The following is a 25,916-nucleotide window of genomic DNA, read 5'->3' as shown; positions in this document are numbered from 1 at the left end:
ATCTCCTCACACCTGGACCTACATGTATAATTATGGTTTCCAAGCTGTCTGGCCTTGTTTGAAGTAATTCCTTTAAGATAATTATAATGCTTTTAGCTAGAGCTTAATTTTGTTTTTGCTATTTCTAAGTGTGAACATTAACACAAAAAATGGTTCTTTAAAGATATCGGCTGGATCACAAAAAGATTTAACTGGTTCTGTAAAGCTAGTGCTTGCTCAACACCCTTTAACCACAGCAGTATGAAAACAGGATTCTGGGGGGGAATGTGTGACAGAACGTTTGTACAAATTTGCTGTGTAATTTTGTGTTGTGCTGGTGATGGTGTTGATTTGCTGCATCATTGCAATGTGAAGTCATTTTGTTGCACTGTAGTTTTTGTGTTGCATACTGTTTTGACTTTTAAGTTGTGGTGTGCCTTGTTGCCTTTTAATTTGGTGTATTTTAGTGTGCTTTATTTTGTTTTTTACTTAGATACTGGAAACCTTGCTATATTTCCAGCCAATAGCAGCACATGCCTTTAAAAGTCCTGTGACAAACAACCATTTACTCCTGTCAAAGGTGGAAACATAGTGCCTCTCTGGCTCTTCAACCACTTAAGACACCAGTCTGCACCAACTTATTGCCACCGCCAGAGCTCACGTTATGTGATATGGCCCATCATGTCAAACTCTCCCAGGAGATGAAATTGCTATTCATGATTTGATATATAGTCAAGAAACCGAAAATCACCTTATGCTGCCTCTTTGCATTTACTTTCTAGGTCTCTTGCTTTTTTCATCCCACTGAAGACAACACAAGGTTGGGCAGGATCATACATAAATTGAGAGAGAAAACACATATTCAGAAAGCAATAAATTAAATTTCTGGTTCTGGGTACAGTGAAAAAAATACATGCAAAAGAAATCAGGTCAAAATATGGATGAACCCAAGGGCTGCAATATAACACGTTTGTGAGCGAAGGGAAGCAACACACAGACATAGTGATCACTTTCGTTGGCTTGTAAAAAATGGTTTTGCAAAAAAGTACAACACATAAATACAAGAGTAAACCTTCAGCTAGATTCACATGCCAGCTCCCTAGCAAAGCACAAATAGGGAGGTAGTAAAGAGGATCACAGAGTCTGATGAGGGAAATGGTTAATAATAATGTCCTCCTCACAAATATGAGTGTGCTATGAAAGTGAGGGTGCATGGAGAGGGGGAAGGCAATGAACATCTGCAAACATTTGACAGCATGTGGGCAATATGGCTTTCGGCAACGTGAGTGTGAATTATTGCATAGTTCCCAATGTTTGCTTTTGAAGAACGTGGCAATGTTTCCTGCTTTATCTTGCCCAATTGAAGATTTACTCTGCATTGCAATATGATTTTCTTTGCATTGCAAGATAATTTTCACTCAGGCAGTGCCCAGGCAATATGAACATTTATTACATAATATTTCTTTGTCCGTATACCTCTTCCAAAGTTATTTTTAAGATGACGGGCACATTGGTGAAAAAGAATACTTTGGGGCAGATTAATTAAAATATAGTGCATTGGTGGACATCAGTGTTCCGGCGCAGAATTGTGCAAGGAGGAGAGAGCAGTACAAAGCCATATTTACTAATTATGACCTGCTGCTGCTACCTTCCCTCGTGCTAGCAGACAAACAGGCTGTCTAACACTTTACATACACCTTTGCACTATCCTGCATTGATTTGTGCATGCGTGCTTGATGTCTGGCAAAGGTTTTCTATTAAAAGTATACTTTTTCAACAACAAAAGCCTTTGCCTAGACAGTGTTTAAAAATGTCACACTTTGGATGTGTGTTGTACAGTACAGCACACATGCAAGGTGTGAAGTGTTTAGAGAAATAAAATCTATTTCTCCAACTTTTCACATACTTTAAGGAGGTGGTATTTTTATTTTTTTACACAAAGCGTCGTCTGACAATTTTAGTAGATAGGTAGGGCTTTACGTCAAAAAAGCAAGGGTGCTTGCACTGAAACACCCAACTACCACCAATCCAATTTCCACATGAGACAAAGTGACGCAAAGCGATATTTGTGATGAAAAGAAGCACTTTTTATGTGCAAAAAAATGCACTGGAAAGTAATCTGCCCCTTATTGCTTTATGCATTGTATATCTTATGCAGAACTTTTTGAATTGGTACAAAAGTCATTACGTTTTCCTTAGATCTTAAATAATGTTGCTAAATAATGTTTTGTAACTTTGCACACCTTTAATCACTTCCCGCCCCCAATAGAATCCTATACAGACAAACAAACATGACTGTAATCTCTGACTGGATTCTGTTCTTTGCTCCTTAACCTTTAATCAGTTGTTAGTGCGAGCTTTTGAAATACTCTGATAGGGTGAAATAATAGTAGAACTACATCCAGGTTGCTTGCATGTAATACCAGAGAACTCTTAGTGGATCTAGAAGCCTCCAAGTCCCATTTCTTTTCCATGGAGCTCCAAATGGTTTCTGGGTGTAGCAACAGGTCTGTGTCACATGGTGCATTACAACTGACAGACCTTGCTTGCAGAGTAGTAGCACCATGTGAGCCAGATTCACCAAGTTGTTGATGCTTTTAGAGTTCATCTAACTATTCCTATACTGTAGGAGATGCACTAAGCCACAACTGACTGCATCTTGGTACTTGTAAGGACATACAAATTATATTTAAGTCTCTGAATCCAAAGTGAAATTGACTTTAAAGTTAGGAAAAATGACTTGCAGCAGTTGGCAGCTGTACTGTGCAGCGCACGCTGCGTCGCAAATCCTGCTTCATATATATTAGAACCTCGAAGGGATCGCCCAGACATTGGCACACCCTTTAGAAGCCTACACGCAGCCTACATCCAGCTCTAGACATTAATACTGCTCTCCTTTGAGAGTTAGGACTGTGGTCACTGAGGCAAGTGACAGTTTCAGTTATTGAGGTAAATATGCATTTGAACAGTATTGATTTTTCATATCTAACTCTGACATACCTCTTTCAGCTATGAGAGGGAATGGGTGCTTTATTCATGCCTCATTTAAAAAATAAATTTATAAAAAATGTTCCACAATTGGCATTCAATGCTACAATAGGCTTAATCACTCTGGCACATGTACTTATTCCAGTGCCAGTATTTTATTTTCAATCTCATTTTAATAATTATTTGTGACTCAAGCTTCAGTATGTCATGTTCTTTCATTGGTTTCTAATTATTTTATACATATTTCACATCTGTTTTCAAATGCAAAATACCCAATGACAATGTTCAAGCAAGTGACTTTCTATGTCTTTAACATAATTTCTTGGCACATATTTAAGTATATTTTAGACATTTACACATAGATACACCTATTATTATTCGAGAGGACTAAACTGAGAAGCCCCAGTCACTTCACACTTCAAACTACTTTTTGTGTGAATGTGCTCCTTGTGAAACAAAAGAATGTCATTAATCACGTTGAAGTTGGCCAATGGCTGGAGCGGGATGACTCTTTGCCCATGATATATGCTGTAGTGGGTGAAAAAAATGTGAAGGAGGCAATTACAGACAATGGATTTAGAGGGCTGACAACCCCTATAAGTAAGTAAATCAAAGGTATAACTTTAGTAAAATCAAAAAGTCTTCTTTAATGCCAAACCTAAAAATAAAGTCATCCATTGGCTAAACAAGAAATTGAGCTACACAAGAGTCCGTTTTGATCCGACTTACATGGTTAAACGTGCCCATTTGGTTGCCAAATCTCCTAAGACTGTTAAAGGTGATTACGTTGTAATTAACTTTAGAGGATCACCCTTCTTGAGAATTCGGTTTACAACAATTGGTTGGAGGGCGAGCAGTTCAGCCATTTAGGCTGTCCTGCTCAAATTCGTTTGCTGGTGGGGAATAGAACGTGGTTGCTTGAAACCTGTAATGACACATTGATAAATAATCTTCCTCCCAATGGGTATCCTCTTTTTAATGGCTGCTCATTCAATTTAAACCTACACAACAGTGTTTCCCTATAGTCGTGTTCCTATTAGATATATACATGACGCAGGGAAAGTGTAGTAGAATGCCCAGAAAATTATTATAATTTTATTTCTTAGAGCAAAGCTTTTTTACATTTCAAAATTGAAGATGAATATTGGACAGAGTGCATTAAGCAGTTTCGTACTATTATTTTCCATGAAGCATGGCCTCCTATAGCCTGGCATATAGAGGGTTTTGCGACTTTTACCGTACATGCCATGCCTACAGTAAATGGACGAGCCAAAGGTAGCCTTTTGATACGGCTAGTGGTTTGCATTTAGTGTACAATCTCTAATATATACTGATTCTTGACATAATTTAGTTTTGCTACCCAAGTTTAAGAAGGCTTACTTTTAAATATTTTTCATAATGATAACATTGGCCTTTCCACTTCATTTAACGATCAGTGAACTAATTGACACTTCTAGATTTATGCAGAAAATTGACTGGGTTTTGGGAAAAATATACATTTTCCAGAAAAGGCTTTTGACCAGAGAATCAGTTCAGATTAGTGTATCCTCTGTCCAATGTTATTGAATTTATTTTAAAAACTAAGTTGACAATGGACATTACTTGTGCTAAGACGCTACAATACAAAGAACAAATCTCCTTGTTGGATTTAGGTTTTGATCTTCTTTTTCACTAATTGCTGACCAGCTGGCATAAGGCCTCATGTGAGGAATGACATTTTTAGCCAGTACTGGTGTTGTATCTAGCAGGGCTTGCATGCTAGATATTTTCAGCCCATGTTAAGGTGTTTAAAGTGAAATTACTAATTTCAGATCCAAAATGATGTTAGCTAACAGTCAAGGACTGATGTATTTGTCACTATCAAGTATCTACTTTGCAGCTGTCAATATAGCACTCTCATTAAAATAAATCCTAATTCACATGCTTTATATAAAACAAGGTATTATTGGCAAGTCTAATTCTTTACTGGCTTTGTAACACTGATCTGTAATATATAATATGATTCTTTTGATTAATTTAGAGCTAAATAATAATGTAATTATTTAATTTATAATTGGGAATTGTTTTAAAAGGACCAACAGTTTGCCCATATTTTTTTGGGGTGGAAGGAGAAGAACGCATCCAGTGCTTTCATTTTTTTTTTTTGTGATATATCCGTACCACCATCGGCAGCTTCATGGCGGCCGTGGTACAGGAATGGTAGGTAGTAAACTCAATCAGTTAAGGCATAGAAAATTCTTGTCGGAAGAGGTGTTTCTTCCTCATGATTCTGCCAAATGATAGGACATCAGTGAAGATCCGATCGGAGCGTTAGAGGTGGATGAGCCATCTGAAAGCTCAAGCGAGGCTTGAGTCTGAAGACGGGCTCTGGCTCAGCTTGAGGTCCTGTTGGACCATCGAGCCCATAACGAGCTGAGCTTTCGTTGGTTTCTGCCTGCCACCTTGTATCTGCCCAGTTTGTTGTGTTGCAACCAGAGCAGTTAACTTTGAAAATGGGTGTGGTGTTTGCACAGAAGGGACCAAAGAAGAGCGTTAGATTTTATAGCAAGGTGTTTATTTAGTAGTTTTTCCCCTTCTTACTTCAAGATTAACAAGCACGATGCTGTAAAAGATAACAGATATGCAGTCTTGCAAAGCACTGTTTACACCGAGTGATCCACAGTTCTTCTTGCTCTCTGCTTCAGGGTTTGGGGTTCCGGGTGTTTGCCGAAGACTCCCATGGTCCGTAGGTCAGGAGAAGGGAATAAAAATACGACCAGGATTACTATTATGCTCTTCCTGTTTTAGCAAAATGTGCTACCATCACCAGACGCTTCCCGGGTAGTGAGGGGGAAGGGAAGCGTGAGGGAAAAAGTACCGACGTGGTGTGCTCCCCAAAAATGTTTTAAAAGCACACAAGTGCCTTAGGGCCAGATGTAGGTAAGTATATTTTACCGATTCATAAATACCGAACTTTACCGATTCGGTTTTTATGAATCGGTAAAATAGAAGGGGGCAGATGTAGATAGAATCGGTAATTGAATTACCGATTCTGTAAGAATCGGTATTTACCGAATCGGTAAATACCGATTCGGTAATGCCCATTGATTCCTATGGGCATTGAAGCCCATAGGAATCAATGGGCATTACCGAATCGGTATTTACCGATTCGGTAAATACCGAATGTTGCAAGGGTGCAGGGGGTGTCACTTTGACACCCTCTAGCACCCCGAATTCAGGCATGTGTGACATGTGGCATACAGACATGCCCTTAGGGCATGTCTGTCTGTCACATGCCATAGGTGTGCATGCACACATGTGCATGCACACCTGTATTCGGTATTTTACCACCCAATTGGATTGGGTGGTAAAATACCGATTCTGTGAGGCCTGTGGGACTCAATCCCACCTAAATCTCAAAGTTACCGAATCGGTACAAATACTGATTCGGTAAATTTACTGATTCGGTAAATTTACCGAATCGGTAAAAAAGGGCCCCTACATCTCAAATGACCATTTACCGGTCGGTAACGGCCGAAATTGGCCATTACCGGTAGGTAAATGGACACCTACATCGGGCCCCTAGTCCCCAGTGCCTCCCCACCACCCCCACCAAAACGATCCCCGCAAAGGAACTTGCCTTGAGCCCCGACCCGTGTCCAGGGTCGTGGCGAAGGAACCCGGGGCGTCCTCCTTCTCTTGCTCGCCGCCGGGCTTAATGACGCTGTACAACGCTATCCCTCCGGTCTCCTCCTCCTTGTCCTTGTCTGCCTTCGTCTTTTCTCTGCTCCTCTACTCTCCGCTCGCCGTCTCTCCGCTCCTCGTCTCTCCGCTTGCTGTCTCCCTCCGCACTTTCTTCTCCTCCGGTCTCGCCACACACCGCTTCGTCCTTCTGCCCCTTTTCACCTCCTCCGATGACATCAGGTGTTCCTTCGGCTGTTCCCGGCTGCAGCTAGACCGTTAACCTCTTCCGGTTCTATGCCGTCTACGGGGTGTTTCCGGTCTGTTCCCTCCCCGTTCTTTTCACAATGGGAAACAAGGTTGGAGTGCTGCCATCAGCTCGACATCCTGTGATTCTGGGAAAATCACTTAATCTTCCTGTGCCTGAGACAAATGAATGTGACCTTGTGTAATGTCACTGCTGCTCATGTAAAGTGCCCCAATACGTACGGGTTGAGTTTGTGCTACATAAAAACTAGTAGTTAGTGGTTAGTAGTTGTATTGGCAGCGATGACAGGGACGATGGGTGGTGCAAGCTGCAGTGGCCTCCTGGTTAGAGCCCTGGCACTTAATATTTTACAAATTAAGCACTGCTTCCAGCCACCTATGTGTTAAAGAAATACACGTTTTTGATTTTTAAGAGACTTTATTATATTTTAGATGACGTTTGTTGTATAATTTACATAGCAAACATTTTCATGACTTGGCTCGTGCACGGACTCCAAGAACCGAAGCTGACCCCTGGCTCGGGCTTTACTCTCCCTGTCAATGTGTTGGTTTGCCCACCTCTAGAGAGCATTCCAGAGGGAACAGGCTGCTTGGTGACGTGACGATCATCACCCAAGCCTCTGCCCAGGCACACTCGGCCTCTGGCAGTAGCTGCACTTCAGTATCTTAACTTACAGGAAGACACAAACTCATACCTGCGTTGCTTTTTTCCCTCTATAAAAAGATGGCGTTGAACACGCTGCCTACGTGAACTGTGCCTTTTGCCTGCCGCGTGCCACAAAAGAAATGCACTTAGTTACGCGCTGCCTACTCGTACTGTGCCTTTTGCCTGCCGCGTGCCACAAAAGAAATGTTCTCAGTTACTATCTTTCTGAAGTCACTAGTTGACCTTTTGTTTCTGAGATATTTCGCCTTAAATGTGTTGGCTCGAATATTCCATGCGGTGATGGTGCTTCTGTGACTTGCCACCACCAGCGAGAGCCCTTCTTTCAGCAAAGCTGACATCACAGGGTGGTGAACATGTGCGAAGCAGCAGAGACTTTGTGCTTGCACCAGCGTGTGCTATGCCTTCGTATTTTCAATGCTTTGTTCTGCAGTTATCAATTTTAGATATTGCATGGGAAGGAAAAAAAGTGTGGATGCTGCAAGCATAGATAAGGAACTGGGTAAGAGCGAGTGCTTCAAAGGCGTAGCAGATAGTGAAAATGAAAGTAAAGGTTCAAACATGCAAAGATCTGACTAGCCCAAGAGGCGTGAGAGCAGAGGTGAAGAATAAATAATCTGCTTTTTGTAGCTGACATGCATTTTGTAGCAGCGATTATAGATAGTAGGCTTAGGAGAGGGTGTTAAAGAATGCTTCTTTATATATGTTGTGAAGATCTTTTAGTACATAGGAAGAAAGTAATGTCTTGTACTATAACCGAGGCTTGCACAACACCTAAATTCTGCAATTTATAAGAAAGGTGAGCTAAAAGTAAGTGCCATTACATTGCCTAATGATAGCACATATTATTTACTGTTTTTACCAAAAGTGTACTGTAAAGCACTGTCTCAGTAAACATCTTATTATTGGTTCTCAAACAATTTCTCCAAATTTCAGCCCAAGAGTGCAGGAGGGTATGTTTTAACATAAACCCGAGTTATACCTCTCAGTAGTAGCAACATTTAAAGAAAAATCATTAAGATATTACCAACAGTGAGTATTTGAGGCGTGTACCCTGTCAGTTATTTTTTATTAGTATCCGCTTATAGAAGTTTGGAGAAGAAGCCAACGCTTTGTTTTTATTTTCTCTACATGGAGCCAATTACCGTTATATCAGTGTGTGCCAGTGAATTTTGGCAAACACGGTGGCTCAGTATGCTGTAAATAAAAAGCTTTTGGCTGAACTCTCCCCATATAACAAGAAATGCAAGCGAAAGTAGGTCACACTACTTGGAGTCCTATTTTATGACTTTCCTAAGTGGTCCCTACGGTTATCCCACTTATGATGTATTGATGGCTGGCAGCCTGTGGGCATCCAACAGATGTCTAACGAAGGAAAGCTTGCACATGCTTGAATATGTTTGTTGAAAGTCCGCTCTATGGAGACTCCTGTTAGATGCTGCCTCCTGGCCTCATTCCCTCTTGTTGTGAAACAGAACAGGGTGTAATGTGCACCAGTGACATCTAATGGATAAGGTACTCAATGGAGAAGTGTGGCTCAATGGTTAGAGGAGGCAGACCATGAAGCAGAGATCGACCAGGGTTCAATTCCCGACGCGGCAGGGTCTTGAGCCCAAAAATGTCCACGGACTCGATAATTCTCGCTTCGGTGCCTGATCGAAGCGCAGGTTCACACTCTGCAACTCCGGGCAATAGCTTGCTTAATCTCCACTATGGCCCCCCGTGGCGGGATGCCTGGCTTTCACCTTGGGGGTGCCCAGTACGGGTTATCTCACAGGGAAAAACCAGGACGGGTTCCCAAAGCAAGCGCTTAGAGACCGTTGGTGATAATGCGCTATATAAATATAAATTACATTACATTACTTCATTTCTGCATAGGTAGCATCATGCATATCACACATAATCCCTTGCTCCAGTAGCTCAGTGGTTCTTAACTTTTTGACTTCTGAATTTGCTGGTGGTTGATTTCAAATCTTGCTGCTGTATAAAAATTCCAGTAGAACATGCATATGTACTTTCATTTAACTGTTGAGTATGAATCATTACATAGAGTGTTCCTAGTATTCACCTATGAATTTCCAGTAACCCTATTAGAAATAAACCTGAATCGACTAGAGAAAAAACATGTTGGATACTTATGACCGATTGCATTAGTTTTTGAAGCGGTTTTACTCTTCTGTTGCAATGTTTTGTCCGACCCCAATGTTTAATAACGCAAATTATGTTGATATAACTATCTGAAATGCTCATGAAAATAGAGGAAGGCATTTGACCATTTATTTGGTGAATACATACTGAGATACTATCACTTGTCTCCAGTTTGCCAAGAAGCTAAAAAAAAAAATAAAGAACCACTTGTTATATCTGTCGGTGCATTGCTCTCTTCAGTGTGAGATTTACACTATGTTTTTCTCTACAGCCTACAAAATCCCTAGGAGAAAATGTATAATCCTGATCTGCTGGCTGATAAGAGTAACTCTATGGGTCATTAGGATGCTGGTCATACAGACCGTCTGAGGGCCATCCTTGTGAGCCTTTTTCAACTGCAAGGCCGGAAAGGTCCTCCCCCCGTATTACGATGCAACCACTTCTAATGTGGCGGTTGTAGCTACGGCTGAGCACATATCCCTGAATATGTCACTGCAAATGCATACAAATCTCACATTAAACGTGTGAATTGTACACCTATGCATGACATATGTGGGCATATGTCTTGTGCACCATTGCTGTAGTGTGGCGGAATGTACACAGTCCAGTTAATGGAGATACATATCACAGAAGGACTTACCAGGATAATGGTGCCCACACAACCGAAGTCATTGGGGTTCAGCTGCCCAGCTGTAGGGGGGGCCTGGAGAAGGGAATCACTGCGAAGACTGCTGGAGAGAAGCAGATTTTGGTGACTATGCACCCTGAATCCTTAGTTTCTGATGACACAAGGCAGCCAGTCGAGGCATCTCTGTGGTCAGAGAGAGGCTGTCGGAGTTGGTGGTCTTTAAGCGGTCAGTCAAAGTACACGATGCATGCATCGTAATCTGGTGGTCGGATTAACTACCTCCAACGAGACCACTGTGGGGAACAGAAACTGGTCTGACCAGCATCATAATGTGGCCCTAAGTATGTTGTGGCCCTGAGCTTATTGTGGTCCGACAGGCACTGTATGTTGTGTGGCAAAATACTTACATAGAGCCCAGTTGAGCGTTCACTAAAGAGCATGCTGTATAGAAGTATGGCCTGAATGTTCCACAGGAAAGTAGATGGATAGTATTATTGGGCTGATTTCTATTTCTATCAACTAAGCAAGCGATTGTGCGCACTCTAGGAAATATCCCTATAGCACTTGCGTCACCTGGTCCTTCTAGCGACTCTATTGAAATCGATGAACTCCATTTTAAAATACCTACCTTGGTCTTCGTTCATATTTGAAACTCAGTTTTGGGGATTTTACCAAATTGTACTGTGTAGGTTATACCTTAATTTTTTTAATCAAACTTTCTGCAATGAATTGTTGGACTAGAATTATTTAAATATGTGATTGATTTATTTTATATGGTTTTAATTAACCGAAATAAAGATTTATACTACCATGTTTTAGTTGACTTACAATATGCAAATCTCGCGAGACTCTGCAACTGACTTAAGAACTGTAGATGAAACAACAGGCATTAATGAACCCTTCTCTTACGTCTTTCATATTGTGCACCTGTACCCAAAAGTGCGATCTTAAATAAAGTATTTCCTTTTTGTTTCAGAACCTAGTGAAGAATTTGCCGGAGCAGAAAGAGCTGAGCGCCCTGGCGCAGCTGAAGGAGGAGTACGAAGACCTGTGTGAGCCTGAGCAGTTCGGAGTTGTGGTATGTACCTACCGCGCTAATCCACTGGAACCCTGCCAGCCGCTGCCAGACTCCGTTAAAAGAAAGGCGTTCCAATAACGTGTTCATTTTTCATGACAGAAACCGGCCTCCTCGCAGCCTGCGCGCGTTGCGACCCGTCCCCGCTTCGCGCGTTATTTATCACAGATTGGCCCAATAAGGCGGGCATTAAACATATTCCCTTCAGATGTCTCGGCCAAGCAGCGCCATTGTGCGTCGAAAGTGCCTGCGATGTATAATTAACCGCCCTCGTGGCTAAAAGGCATGTTTACGACGTGCGGATTCCTGTATCTGCATGCTGATAGAAGCAGAGTGCGGCGGATAAATAATATAGTGATTGGAGCATTTTAAAGCATTCGACAGATTTTATTTATACCCTGTCCCAGCTGACTCGCGTCGGACCTCATTGGCTCAGCGTTTTCTGAATATCCGAGTCAGGCGAGGGCCTTAACAATGCGAAGATCGCTCTCTAGTTAGGAAGCTTACACCCTACTTAGCAGTGGTTTAAAATCTCTCCCAGCAAGCAGTTTGCCAGTTTGTTTGGAAAACGTTAATTTGATGCCAAATAAGTAAGGTTTTGTCAAAGGCAGTACGTTTTCGAAAATAACCATAAAACACGGGTTCACTTGGTTTTTCAAAGTACCCTAGTCATAATTCCCTTGTAATATACCTAATGCAAGAACAGTGACTAATATAACTGTATATGGCATGTGCACATTATAGCTGTTATTACGAACACCTGGTTTCGAGGTACCCGGGTATTCTGTGGTACCACAATGTACTAGGGTGTAGGCCTACTCTCATGTGAAGCAACTAAACTTTGAGGTACCTTAGGTAAAACTGAATTTGGTGCAAATATTCAAAGTGATCCAGTATAACACCAGCGACACTCACACTTGGAAAAACACGAACCCATCGCAGCACAACTCAACCTCACATCCTCAAGCATTTTTATCACTTATTGTTATATAAACAGTCTGGTAGTGCATTGCTGCTTTGTAGAGAGACTGCACACTCTACCCCACTCACATGGAGAAATACGATGCTATTCCACAGGGATAGCTGCTTACACAGTGGGAGCAGACACTGCTTTGTTTCCAGAGACCACCAATGTCTGCAGGTCAGCAGGAGAAAGTCAAGGGTGAGCTAAAGAAAGTCGAGGGTGAGCTATATAAACGAGAAAAACATTGCAAGAGCATTGTGTTGTAAGAACAGTACCGTTATACAACAGTAACACTCAGATTGCACAACACTGACTACAGTACAGCTGTTACAGTATTATTGTTAGCAGTTTTTGCTCGCTCATTTTTCATGTGTCATTTTTAGGTCTCGCCTGTCAATGCGCATGCGCATTGAGCTTGCAAGACTATGGCGGCTTAAACAGACTTTAACCAACTTGCAAGGATTCGATGGCGATTCCTTGCAGTGCCCGTGAAATTCAAGCTCAATGCGCATGCGCATTGACATTAAAAGCGCGTGCACATGCCCCCAGCCGCCTGCCTTGAACGTCTTTTCCCTCAGCCGCACTCCTCCCACACCTCCGCTCCGCCCCCTCCCCTGCCTGCCGTGTCGCATTTCTTCAGGGCACCTCCCCTCATCACTTCCCCAGCAGCATCTGTTCCCCAGCCTGCCGAGAGCAGCTCTTCCTGCTCCGCCCTCTCCCCACTCTCTCTCCCCTCACGACGCTCCTCCCGCTCCGCCACCTCCCCACTCTCTCTCCCAGCACACCTCCCCCTCCAGCATACAGCACGGAATTCAGGCTCCGCCAGCAGCTCTTCCCCTCCCCACTCTCTCTCCCAGCACACCTCCCCCTCAATCCGCCCCTTGTTTAAACCTTGAAAAGACATCCTGCCTCTCCTCCCCCTTCCTTCCCTCCCCCCGGCTTCTTCCCACCCTCCTCCCTTTGCCCGAGGACATCACGAGAGCCGCTAACCCTCCTCCAGGAGCCAGATGATGAGGGAGGAGACGCACAACTGCGGACCTCTCCTGCTGGCACGCGAACAGCAGCATCTGTTCCCCAGCCTGCCGAGAGCAGCTCTTCCTGCTCCGCCCTCTCCCCACTCTCTCTCCCCTCACGACGCTCCTCCCGCTCCGCCCCCTCCCCACTCTCTCTCCCAGCACACCTCCCCCTCCAGCATACAGCACGGAATTCAGCAGGAAGAATTGAGTCCAGGTTCCGTGGACTATTCTGCTCATTGCCTTTTTCAGGAAGATTTCATTATGACTGCTGCCAAGAGGTCCTTCACTATTAAAGCAGCTGGTTAATCCTCATCCCAAACTTTGATTCTTTCATTACGGCAACTAGCGTTCTTGTCTTCCCTCCCTCTGTCTAGGTCTATATACTGAATGTTCTGTTATTAGCGTATTTCCTCCACTGCAAATTAATTGCCCATCAAATTACTAACAATAATATTTTTGACATATAGCGCTTGGAACTCCGCCAGCAGCTCTTCCCCTCCCCACTCTCTCTCCCAGCACACCTCCCCCTCGCTCCGCCCCTTGTTTAAAGCTTGTTATTCTGAATGTCTGTCTAATTTTACCCCGTGTACAGCTGTGTTTATTCTACGGGTAAGCAACCTTGGAGACTGCAGCCCATGTCTGCTTGCCTTCAACTGTGTTTTTACTGTAATATATGGACTTCGTGGGCTTTATTTGATTCGTGTTCGGCTCTGTCTAGTCTGTTGTTCAAATGGGGGTTGTTTACAGTTCCGCAGGTAGCTGAACCTTTTCCTCCTGCTTGCATCACCAAACACGCCCTCATTGCCCAGTTGGAGGTGGGGAGCGGCGGGTGTTGATGAAAATGATCTGATAGCTTCTGATGGGCTCGTCACAATTCGGCTTCGATAGTTTTCAGTGACACAGCCATGGCTTAGTCTTCAACTATAAACGTATCCATGCATCCATTCACCCACCCATTCACATTTGCATCCATACATGTGTGCATCCATCCACCATCACCTCCAAATCCACCTCCACCACCACATCCACCACCACATCCACCACCACATCCACCATCACATCCACCATCACATCCACCGCCACATCCACCGCCACATCCACCGCCACATCCACCGCCACATCCACCGCCACATCCACCGCCACATCCACCGCCACATCCACCACACCCACCACCACCACATCCACCACACCCACCACCACTCCATCCACCACTCCATCCACCACTCCATCCACCATCACATCCACCATCACATCCACCATCACATCCACCACACCCACCACCACACCCACCACCACACCCACCACCACTACATCCACCACCCCATCCACCACCACCACCACATCCACCATCACCACATCCACCACCACATCCACCACCACCACATCCACCATCAACTCCAAATCCACCTCCACATGCACCACCACATCCACCACCACATCCACCATAACATTCACTGCCACATTCACTGCCACATCCACCGCCACATCCACAGCCACATCCACCGCCACATCCACCACACCCACCACATCCACCACACCCACCACCACCACATCCACCACACCCACCACCACTACATTCACCACCACCACCACTGCATCCACCACCACTGCATCCACCACCACCACTGCATCCACCACCACCACCGCATCCACCACCACCACCGTATCCACCACCACCACATCCACCACCACATCCACCACCACATCCACCACCACACCCACCACCACCACATCCACCACCACATCCAACACATCCACCACCACATCCACCACACCCACCACCACTACATCCACCACCCCATCCACCACCACCCCATCCACCACCACCACCGCATCCACCACCACCACCGCATCCACCACCACATCCACCACCACATCCACCACCACATCCACCACCACATCCACCACCACATCCACCACCACATCCACCGCCACATCCACCACCACATCCACATCCACCGCATGCACCACCACCACATACACATCCACCGCATCCACCACCACCACATCCACATCCACCACCACATCCACCACCACATTCACCACCACACCCACCACCACCTCCGCCACATCCACCACCACCTCCACCACATCCACCACCACCTCCACCACATCCACCACCACCTCCACCACCACCGCATCCACCACTCCATTCACCACCACCACCGCATCCACCAACACCACATCCACCACCACCACCACATCCACCACCGCATCCAACACCACCACATACACCACCTCATCCACCACCACATCCACCACCACTTTCACCACACCCACCACCACCACATCCACCACACCCACCACCACACATCCACCAACACATCCACCAACACTTCCACCACCACCGCATCCACCACCACCACATCCACCACCGCATCCACCACCACCACATCCACCACCGCATCCACCAACACCACATCCATAACCACCACCACATCCACCACCGCATCCACCACCACATCCACCAACACATCCACCACCACCATATCCCCCAGATCCACCACCACATCCCCCAGATCCACCACCACCACATCTATATGTGTGTGTGTGTGTGTGTGGCTCTGTGTAGGTGCAAATGCAATGTTCTTGGATTTTCGTCACAATAAAATACACTGAACATAATCTTCACAAAAGTTATTTACAAACGTTTAAGGTATTGCCATTATAAATTACAATAACTTTTATTTAAGTATTAATTATTTACAAAAATAAAAGCCATTGTTATTTGTAATATCAATACATCTAAGTCACGTAAATGCAACACACATTGCATTACAAATGCTATAGGTGTCACATTTGCGAAAGTTAAAACTATTGACATTGTAACTGACAAAGCTATTAATTTTGCTATTTTCAAAACCAACACATAAATAAAAAAGTGTCATTTACAATAACAATCGCTCAAACTTTCCTAATGCGAGACCGATTGCATTTCCAATGCTTGTTGAAGGTGTTGCTTTCAAAGTGTTGATGAAATATTCTTTTGGGCATCTAGCAGCAATTCGCAAGTAGTTTCCTACCTCATTACATTCCGAAAAACGTAAGCACATCTCAGAGGAAGGTTTAAATGGAAATTTGTGGAGGAAGTGGAAATCCTAAATGAGTGGGTGTATCAGAGGGTTTCTCCACTGGCAAAATTATATACAAATATATGCATCCGTTTTTTGCTCACTCGCAAAAGTGATTCCAGCGCACTCCCAGTTCCTTAATTACCACAGACGACCAATACTCCAAGTTGTTCTTCTCTTATTTAATCATAGCAGCACTCCCAGCAACACTGCTCAAATCGTTTCGCGGCACACGCCGCTTGTTCACGAGCCTAAAGTTACAAAGTTTTTGTTTCGGTGTTTATAATTAAAGTGCAAATAAGTGAAAAAAAGGTTAGTAGCACAGGAAATGACATAATGTCTATCCGATCGCGCCTTGTACCACTAAGCCCTCTGGTATTTGTAGTGTTTTCCTTTTCTGTTGTCCCCTTTGTTGTTGATTTGACATTACTGTATTAATTTAATACCTACAGTGGGGCTACCTTCTGTGTAAGTGATCGGGTCAAGATCTAAGTAAGTTTCTCCCCCTCCGGCAGACTTGGGATAGTTTACCATTCCCCATGTATTGTTCCCTTCAGTGTGGTGACCAATGTTTGCCTGCTGTAATTCTATTCATTTATTCATCCCTCTAGTGGGTGTTTATACCCTACACTTATTTTACCCTCTAGTGGGTGTTGGTGGCCCATATTGGCCTGCTGCAGCTTTTTCGGCTCGCTCTGCTGGGGGTCATGTGAATATCCCTCTGGTGGGTATTTCTAATATATGTGCCCGTTTAGGTCTTCATTTCCTAGCTCCCCTGGGACCCAGATATGTTTTGGCGGCTACATGTTAGCGGTGTATGTGCAAAGTGTGCTAGTGATAGTGAAGTGAATTAAAACCAATACATTGAAAAGGGAAGTCCTATTCAATAAAGTTCAAAGTTCTGATGGTCTTTGTGTAGGTCAGGGGATTTTTAAAGGTGATAATGCAGTTCTTCATCCCGGTTAAGACCAAAAGGTGTGAGGGTTCTGAAGTTCAAAATGTGTTTCGACTCTCTCCGTCGTAGAGTTTGTTTGCGGTCACCGCCGCGAGGGTGAGGTGCCACCGTTTCAATGGCATAGAATTTTAATTCCTTCCAATTACTGGCATGTTCTCTTTCCATGTGTCTGGTGACAGCATTGCTTCGGTCACAGTTAACTGTAGCCCTGACGTGTTCCAGGATGCGTTTTTTAAATTCGTTTTTGGTGCTCCCTTCAATGCACATGGGAATTTTATAATATAAATTGCAAATTGGCTTTTGCAATTTATAAGTTGTTGGATCTTCCATATTTTTTTGTTGGTCATTTGATTTTCTTTTTTCTGGAGAGCAATTTCACAAACTTTGCATTCTGTGCATTTAAAAAAACCTTTTGGTTTCAACCAAGTTTCTGTTTTTTTTGGAAGATGGAAGTGGATGTGTACAAGTCTGTCCCGGAGGTTCTTAGCTCTTTTGTATGTGATATTTGGATGGTCACCTACGATTTTTGCTACTGTGCTGTCCGTTTGTAAGATATGGCAGTTTTTTTTTAGGATGTTCATGACTTGTTTGTTTCCAGTGGAGAAGGTAGTTATTAATCTGATGGTATTTTCTTCCTCAACCTTCTTTGTTATCCGAGCAAATTCTTTTTATCTTTTACAATCTCAGGTTTAGATATGACATTAGCGAAACATCAGTAGTATTCCTGGACACGAAAATATACATAGCCCACAACGAAATACAAACAACTTTGCATCGCAAAACAACAGCTACCAATTCGGTGCTACACGCACAAAGTTTCCATCAAGCCAGCCTCATTAAAAATATCCCAAACGGAGAATTCCTAAGGATAAAAAGAATTTGCTCGGATAACAAAGAATGGAAGAAACATCAAAAACAAGCCGCATCAAGATTCAAAAAGAGAAAATACAATGAAAAAACAATTGATATAGCTCTGAGGAGAACTGAACAGAAAAACAGAACTGACCTATTGAAAGATGAAACATTATTTCCTGGTTAAATTCATTAGAAAAAAGAGAAAAGAAGTTTAGAATCAATGGACACTTTCTGAAATATAATTATAAAACCTTTTAAAACACTATATACAATATAAAATCTTATCTAAAGATGAGTAAATTAGAATTTCATAGTTATATTGAAACAAACTATCCAATTTATTGGGAGGCGATACTCAAACATGAGATACTGTGAGTCTAATATATTTAGTGGGCTGTTCTCTCCTTTAGGGACCGTGCTCTAATCGCCCATGCCCACCCCAAAAATTTCGCCATGGCAACATTTATCACTTCAGATGTGTCGCTTCTTATGATTCTTTTTGCCTCCTGCGCCATTCTTGTTCCTAAGAGTTTGTAAATTAAGGACAACCAGATACGTTGCGGAGCTCTGTAGCCATTACATTCAAATAGTACGTGAGATAGGGATTCATTTCCAGACTGGCACACCAAACACAAATTTTCACTAGATGCTGTCCATTTGCTAGTAAAGGCTCTTATGGGCAATGTACCCACGCTGAACTGGAAATATAATTTCCGCTCAAAGGGCTTTGTAATAAGGTCCTAATAGCGATCTAACTCAGGTATCGATTTGCCACATAAGAAACGGCCAGTGAGGGAGGTTGACTCACAATTCCTCACCAAATCCGTTTGGGCCATTTCCCAGTATTTAGCTATCAGCATCAGTTTTGGGGGAAAAATAGCCTTTACTGGGTCATCCCACAGCAGGCCCATGCCCATACAAAATAATGTGGCTCTAAGCTGTCTTAGCCATCTTATTTTACGTGAGCTGTCCACCCTGATTACATCTAAGAAGCCAGCCGCATACTCTGCTAACTCTGGGGTAGTCCATAGTCTCCGCCAGCACAACAAGAGATGCAATTGTGCCATTACTGCGATTGGCTTCCGCCCAAGGTCAATCAGCAATGGGCGCATTGGGGTACTCTGGGGCAATCTCGCTATATTTCTAAAGAACTTATTTTCCGAGATGGTTTGTTTGGCTAAGTTCTTGTCTCCCCAAAGATAAGCACCATATAAGGTAGAACTGATGACCTTTGCACTATATCTCCATAGCGGGGCTGATTATCTTGGTAAAAGAGGTGTTATATTCTTTTAGCAATACCTGCCAGTTGACTGTGTTTCAATGATACTAAATCAACTTGATGTGACCGTCTTAGACCCTCCTCAATGTGGACCCCCAGATATGTGAACTCCTTAACCTGGTCAAGCTTGATGTTATTTACAGCCCGATTCATGAAACGAAATTGCGCTCGCAAAGGGCCAGATTCTGAGAATCTGGCCCTTTGCGAGTGCGATTTTTGCATTTGGGATTCATCATCCCAAATGCAAAAATCGCTATTTGCGAAATCGCATATTTGCGAGGAATTGGATTTAAGGAATCTCTAATAGAGATTCCTTAAATGCAATTCATCACCCTATTTGAAATTGCGAATTCGCAATATTTGTTCGCAATTTACCATGAAATCTGACTTCGTGGTAAATTGCGAAAAACGAGTAAAAAACACTTTAGTGCATTTTTTTCTTTTGCATGTTACACACACACATGTCCTTTGGACATGTGTGTGCGCAACACCTGTTTGAATTTGCATTTAAGGGGTGCTACAGGGTGTCCTTTGGACACCTCTGGCACCCTTTAAATCACTATCTTATTTGCGATTAGCAAATTGCTAATCGCAAATAAGGAATACTCCCCATTCATTCCTATGGGCCTTTTGGCCCATAGGAATGAATGGGGAGTTATTCCTTATTTGCGATTAGCAATTTGCTAATCGCAAATAAGGAATGTGTAGGAATCACATTTAATTTTGCGATTCCTACATGAATCCCGTTTTGCGAGTCTGTAATAGCGATTCCTTATGAATCGCTATTACAGACTCGCAAAACGGGTCTTTGATGAATCTACCTGTTAGTCTGATGCCTCCTTTAAATGCCCTGTGTGGGTTAAATGACATCGGTTTTGTTTTAGACACGTTGACCTCCGTTCCCCGTTGAGCACAGAACTCTTGAAAGATTGAAATGGCCCTCTGTTACCCACTTGGAGTTTTTGAGAGAATCAACGTGTCGTCCTCAAACATCAGTATGGGAACCTTTTTGCCTGCCAGTACGGGTGCAACCGTATTATTAATTCCATGCAGTTCACTATCCCCGTTAATGTACAATGAAAAGAGGGTCGGGCCAGAACGCATCCCTCGTGTACACCTTTTTCTACGGGAAATAATTCAGTTACCTCTCCTTGTTTGCCCCAGCGAATCCTGGCCTTATTACTTTTGTGCAGCCTGATGATAAGAGACAACAAATCAAGGGGTAGCCCCATATCTTTTAGTGTCAACCAAAACTTCCCACGTGGCACAAGGTTGAATGCTGCCGAAGGTCAACAAAAACGGCATATAAGCTCCCCTTACCAGGGTAACTACTTCCCAATTATAACATGTATCCCGATTGATTTAAACATGACAGTGGCATATTTTCATTCAATATTAGCTTCCTTCGTTTGAAAACAGCTGGAGTTTGAATGCAGTTCACATTTCTACTCTGATAACAATTTAAAATGTTGCTGTAGTTAATTCAAATAAGGGTGTAGGAGAAAATGATGGAAAAACTCATATTAAAATGCTCTTTTTTAATTGATTTTAATCTGACTGATAAGTAACATGCTTTTCCCAAAAGGTCCCGTTTTTTTTATTTACAAACATGTGAAATCACAAAGAGTTGTTGCAGCCATGCAAACTAAGACAATATCAGGCAGTCAATCTCAACTTTATTTGGCATATTGTCCTTAAAAGCATAAAAAATTCAAAGAACGCATGATAAAATATTATTTGCAAAGACATTAACACCTGTTAAAAACTAATAATAATACTCTTAAGCAATATAATAGGTAATCACATAAACTATGGTTTACAGGCAATTAAAAAGCAAGCACTCATAGTGTCTTCTAATATTTAGCGTACTCTTTAAAAAAATTTAAGATTGCATGGTACAAATCTATTGAGACTAATTTTTGTAAGTACATAATTGCAGGCAGTTAAGACATGATTCCTCCCTGACACAGTACAAGTATTAGGAAGGTGACTCTTGGACCTGAATATAAAGGACAAAATAAGGTAAAGTGACGTGCTCTGTAATGAAAGGAAATTGAAAATCGATAACTTTTAGGGTTAGTGAAACCCTACTTGCAAGGCAAGAAGTCAGTTTCTACGTCAACCTTCCTTCCTCTGCCACCTCCCTTGACCAGTAGCAATTTAGAGGGCAAAAAAATGCTATTAGGGGTACCAGCCTCGGAGAGCTCTCTTAGAGAGATACCTTGGATGGATTTGGCAAAGTTTCATTAACTCAGTTGACAATTAAGGTGGCAGGGGCAATGCGGAAGACATTAGCCACAAGACACTCACACCCTGAGTAAATGATTTGTTGTCCATCTCCTGCGCCCAGCCTGGTAAACATCCTTGACACCGTGATCAGGTTATCTGGACAATGGTCTGGCTGCTGGGCCTTGATCAGGGTGATTAAACAATGACCTGAAAGACTGAGCCTTGATCAAGCCAAGTGAACAATGATTTGTGTACCAAGCCATCACCAGGTCACCATCTACAAATGTCGTCTGGATCTGGTTATCAACTGCAAACACTGCCCTGATTGAACAATGAACTAACAACCAAAAGACTGGAATGAAAAAGTATAAAAGGCTTGTAAGCTGCGGAGTAAAGCAGCAGCCTCCTCTGTCTTGTTTCTGACGAGCTTGGGACTCTGTTCCATAGCCCGGGCAAATTGAATAAATCTGGGTTCCTCCTGCAGACAAAGGCTCCTGTGTCTCCTTTTACTACGTATGAAGGGTATGGAAGGCTTGGGCGGTTCCCCCGCCGCCGAGACCCAGTAAGTGGGTTATTCCGGTTCTTCAGAGGTATCAGGGTCCTGTGTTGTGAAGGGCTTTGTAGGTGTGGGAGCACCTTGAAGGCCACTCTTGTTTAGGTCTCGCTGGTGTTAGCAGCGCGAAAGACCTATTGTTGTGGGTTTGCCGGAAATGGGGCACAGGGGGTGGTTACGAGCTTCACCTCGACGATTTCATCTTGAGGACACGCTTCTGCAGTCAGGCTTGCATCACGTGTGCAGACTCTCCAGGGCGCTGCAGATCTGTTTTTGCGATTGCGCCTAATGACTTCTGTGTCTCGTTTTTTTTTTAGGCAAGTTACACGCGCTTTTTTTTTTTGCAGGCAAGTGGCACGCGCTTGACTCTCCAGGGCGCTGCAAATCTGCGCTGCAGATCTGTTGTTGTGATCGCGCCTAATGACTTCCGTGCCTCGCATTTTTTTTAGGCAAGTTGCACGCGCTTTTTTTTTTTGCAGGCAAGTGGCACTCGCTTGACTCTCTAGGGCGCTGCAGATCTGCGCTGCAGATCTGCGCTGCAGATCTGTTGTTGTGATCGCGCCTAATGACTTCCGTGCCTCGCATTTTTTTTAGGCAAGTTGCACGCGCTTGACTCTCCAGGGCGCTGCAGATCTGTTGTTGTGATCGCGCCTAATGACTTCCGCGTCTCTAATTATTTTAGGCAAGTGGAACGCGCTTCTGCTGGCCGTGTGCAGACTCTCCTGTGCGCTTCATTTGGGATGTTGCTTGGTGATTTTTATTTAACCACAGTGTTAAAAGTCGCAAAGGTACGTTAAAAGTCGCCTCACTGGGAGTAGGGTTGCTTTTAAATTCCAAAGCATTACCACGTCTCAAACTTCGTAACCCTTCTTGCCGCTGACACCATTACGGTTAAAAGAACGGCTTACAATATATCATTTCTACGATAGCTCTCATGTTATGGCATTAATTAAAATCAACAAGTTATGTAAAAAGCCGCCTCACTGCCGCTTCTCCTGGCCCTGTGCACACTCTCCTGTGCTCTTCCGTTCAGCTGTTGTGAACTAATGTGATTGGTGATTTTTATTTAACCACGGTGGGCTCTCATGTTATGGAATTATTTAAAATCAACAAGTTATGTAAAAAGCCGCCTCACTGCCGCTTCTGCTGGCCGTGTGCACACTCTCCTGTGCGCTTCCGTTCAGCTGTTGTGAACTAATGTGATTGGTGCTTTTTAAGTCTCGCTGGTGTTAGCAGCGCATAGCGCTGCTCCAGCGAAAGACCTATTGTTGTGGGTTTCCTGGGAATGGCTGAGAGGGGGTGGTTACGCACATAACCTCGGCGATTTCACCTCGAGGACGCGCTTCAGCTGGCGGGCTCGCATCACGTGTTCAGACTCTCCTGGGCGCTGCAGCTCTGGTGTTGTGAACGTGCCGAACGTGCCTAATGACCTCGCCTAATGACTTCCGTCTATCAGTCTAGCCATCAATGTGCCCCGACGCCCCCACTCACCGGGTCTCTCATACTCCTCTCGTCCTGTCCTGCGGTAGTGGCGCTGCACGGGATTTGTAGGTGGCTAGCTCCCTTCCCTTCACAGGAGCATGGGGTAGGCTCCCGTCAGCTTCCTGTCTGTGCTGGTGGCCCCGCCCTCAAGCAGGCAGTCCCGGGCAGTCTAGCCTGGCTTCCTGTGTCTCGCCCGTGCAGAGGGACCGGAAACACTCAATCCAAGAAAGGTACTTTGCTTGTTGTGGTCGGCATTTGCTTGCAGCGTTTCTCAGTAGTGTCTACCAACTTTGTTTGATGCGCTCTAAGCTTTCAATTAGCTAGATAAGAATATTTACATTTTAAAGAGCTGCGAATGTTGCTGTATACAAGGAGGCGCGATAGGCCAAGAATCACACAAGCTGATGAAGTGGGGAGCCGGGATCCCAACCTAGGTTTCTTCTTCGAGAGAGACACACTTTCTGCTCTGCCCTAGCTCACCTCAGTCTGAAGTTCCAACGCTCACTCTGACCTGAATGGCAAATTTATTTACTCTTATAGCCTTAGACAAACGTTACCATATATAGGAGGAAAAAAGATTACCTCAGCTGTGCGAGATCCTGACTTCCTTAGATCCACCTGTTGGGAAGACTTCACTGCAGGCTCTCTGAGCTGGATGCACCCTGTTTAGTGGCCTCTTTATGCCGGGTGAGACCACCGCCTTAATCCTCTGGGACTCTCTCCCAGCCTCTCATGGCCCTTCCTGTGAGATTCAAGCAGACCTCTTCTCTGAGTTATTGAGCCTCCTCACACCCCATTGGGCCCCTGCATGCGGGCGCAAAGCCTTGAAGCACCCTCTCTGGGGCTTTGCCTGTGTGGCGCTCAGTCAAATGCCCGCAGCCCTCATTCTAGGCCCTGCCTGTACGGTGCAGCTCGCCAAGATCCCCTCCGGGCTCTTTGTCTGAGGGGAGCCAAACCACTGTCCCTCCATCGAGGACCCCCATGTGGTGCGCATCCACCCATTCCTATTTGTACTGCAGAGTGCAGAGCCACTGCCCCTTCCTCTTGGCCTGGCCTTTGGGGCTTATAGCGCAATGTCTCTGCCTGTAGAGGGCACCTGTGCATGAACCCCCCTCACTGGGCCCCGTCTGTGGAATGCAGGGGTAATGTCGTTCCATCGATGCCCCCCATGGGGTGCGCATCCCCCCAACCCTTTCCCATTTGTACTGCAGAGCCAGAGTGCAGAACAACTGGCCCTTCCTCATGGCCTGGCCTGTGGGGCTTATAGCAAGATTTCTCTTCCTGTAGATAGCAGGTCTCCATTAACCCCCTTCCTGCTCCCTCACCTGCGGAATGCAAGGGGTAATGTCCCTCGGTCCGTACCAGTTCCCGCTCCCTCACACCCTGACACTTTCAGCTTCTGCTCTGCCTTTCCCGTCCGGGTTGAGGGTCCTGCGGGTGGGTGCGCTGCTCGATGGGACTTGGGAGCCCCCTCCCCCCATATGCTCCCAAGTACTGAGTGCTTTAACGCCAATTAGGGGCAGCTGCCACACAGCCCCATTGAGCGCCGCCGGCCCCTTAATGCATCTGCCTAGAAATAACCACGAGGCGGAGAGTGGGTGAATGGTCAGGAGAGGGGGCTCTCCCGGAGGAAGGGGCGGGGAGCTATGATTTTATGGAGCGCTCAGAAGCAGCGCCTTTCAGATTTATGTGCACTTCGACAACCGCAAGATCTGACGAATCCCTTCGAGGGGGCTTCAGAGGGACTTTTGCAACCTTCTCAAAGTGGGCTGGGGCTGATCTCTGGAGGGGCTTGGCATCAATAGTAACGTTTCCAAATTACCATCATGACTCTGGGCAATAGCTTGCTTAATCTTCCCGACGGCCCCCAGCGCCTATAGACCCTTACGGGTGATTGTGCCGCTTTACAAATGTGGATTATCATGTCATATGCTGGGATTCCCATATAACTGTAATTACTAATCAAAGGCCGGCTTATTATCCCACCCGCATTCTGTTAGCCTCGCACAGCTGGTCAGGGGCGTCCTCCGCAGAGGGGTCTGGGCTGCTGCTGCTATCACACTGCACTACAGCTAGTGAACACTGGTCGGGATCTGCAGGAAA

General features: G+C 44.5%; 1 protein-coding gene across 1 annotated transcript in view; it reads left to right on the top strand.

Moving 5' to 3' along the window:
- The window catches only part of DIAPH2 (diaphanous related formin 2), a 3,821,702-nt gene that overhangs the window by 2,073,561 nt on the left and 1,722,225 nt on the right, over positions 1–25,916 (top strand). The window contains exon 20 of the mRNA XM_086964614.1: positions 11,311–11,412. Coding sequence (XP_086820740.1) covers positions 11,311–11,412 — 102 coding nt within the window. The remainder of the gene's footprint in view (positions 1–11,310; positions 11,413–25,916) is intronic.

Source organism: Lissotriton vulgaris, chromosome 4_1, assembly GCF_964263255.1.
Source record: "Lissotriton vulgaris chromosome 4_1, aLisVul1.2, whole genome shotgun sequence".
NCBI lineage: Eukaryota > Metazoa > Chordata > Amphibia > Caudata > Salamandridae > Lissotriton > Lissotriton vulgaris.
Note: the sequence above shows the minus strand (reverse complement) of the source record. Positions and strands in the feature narration are given on the sequence as shown.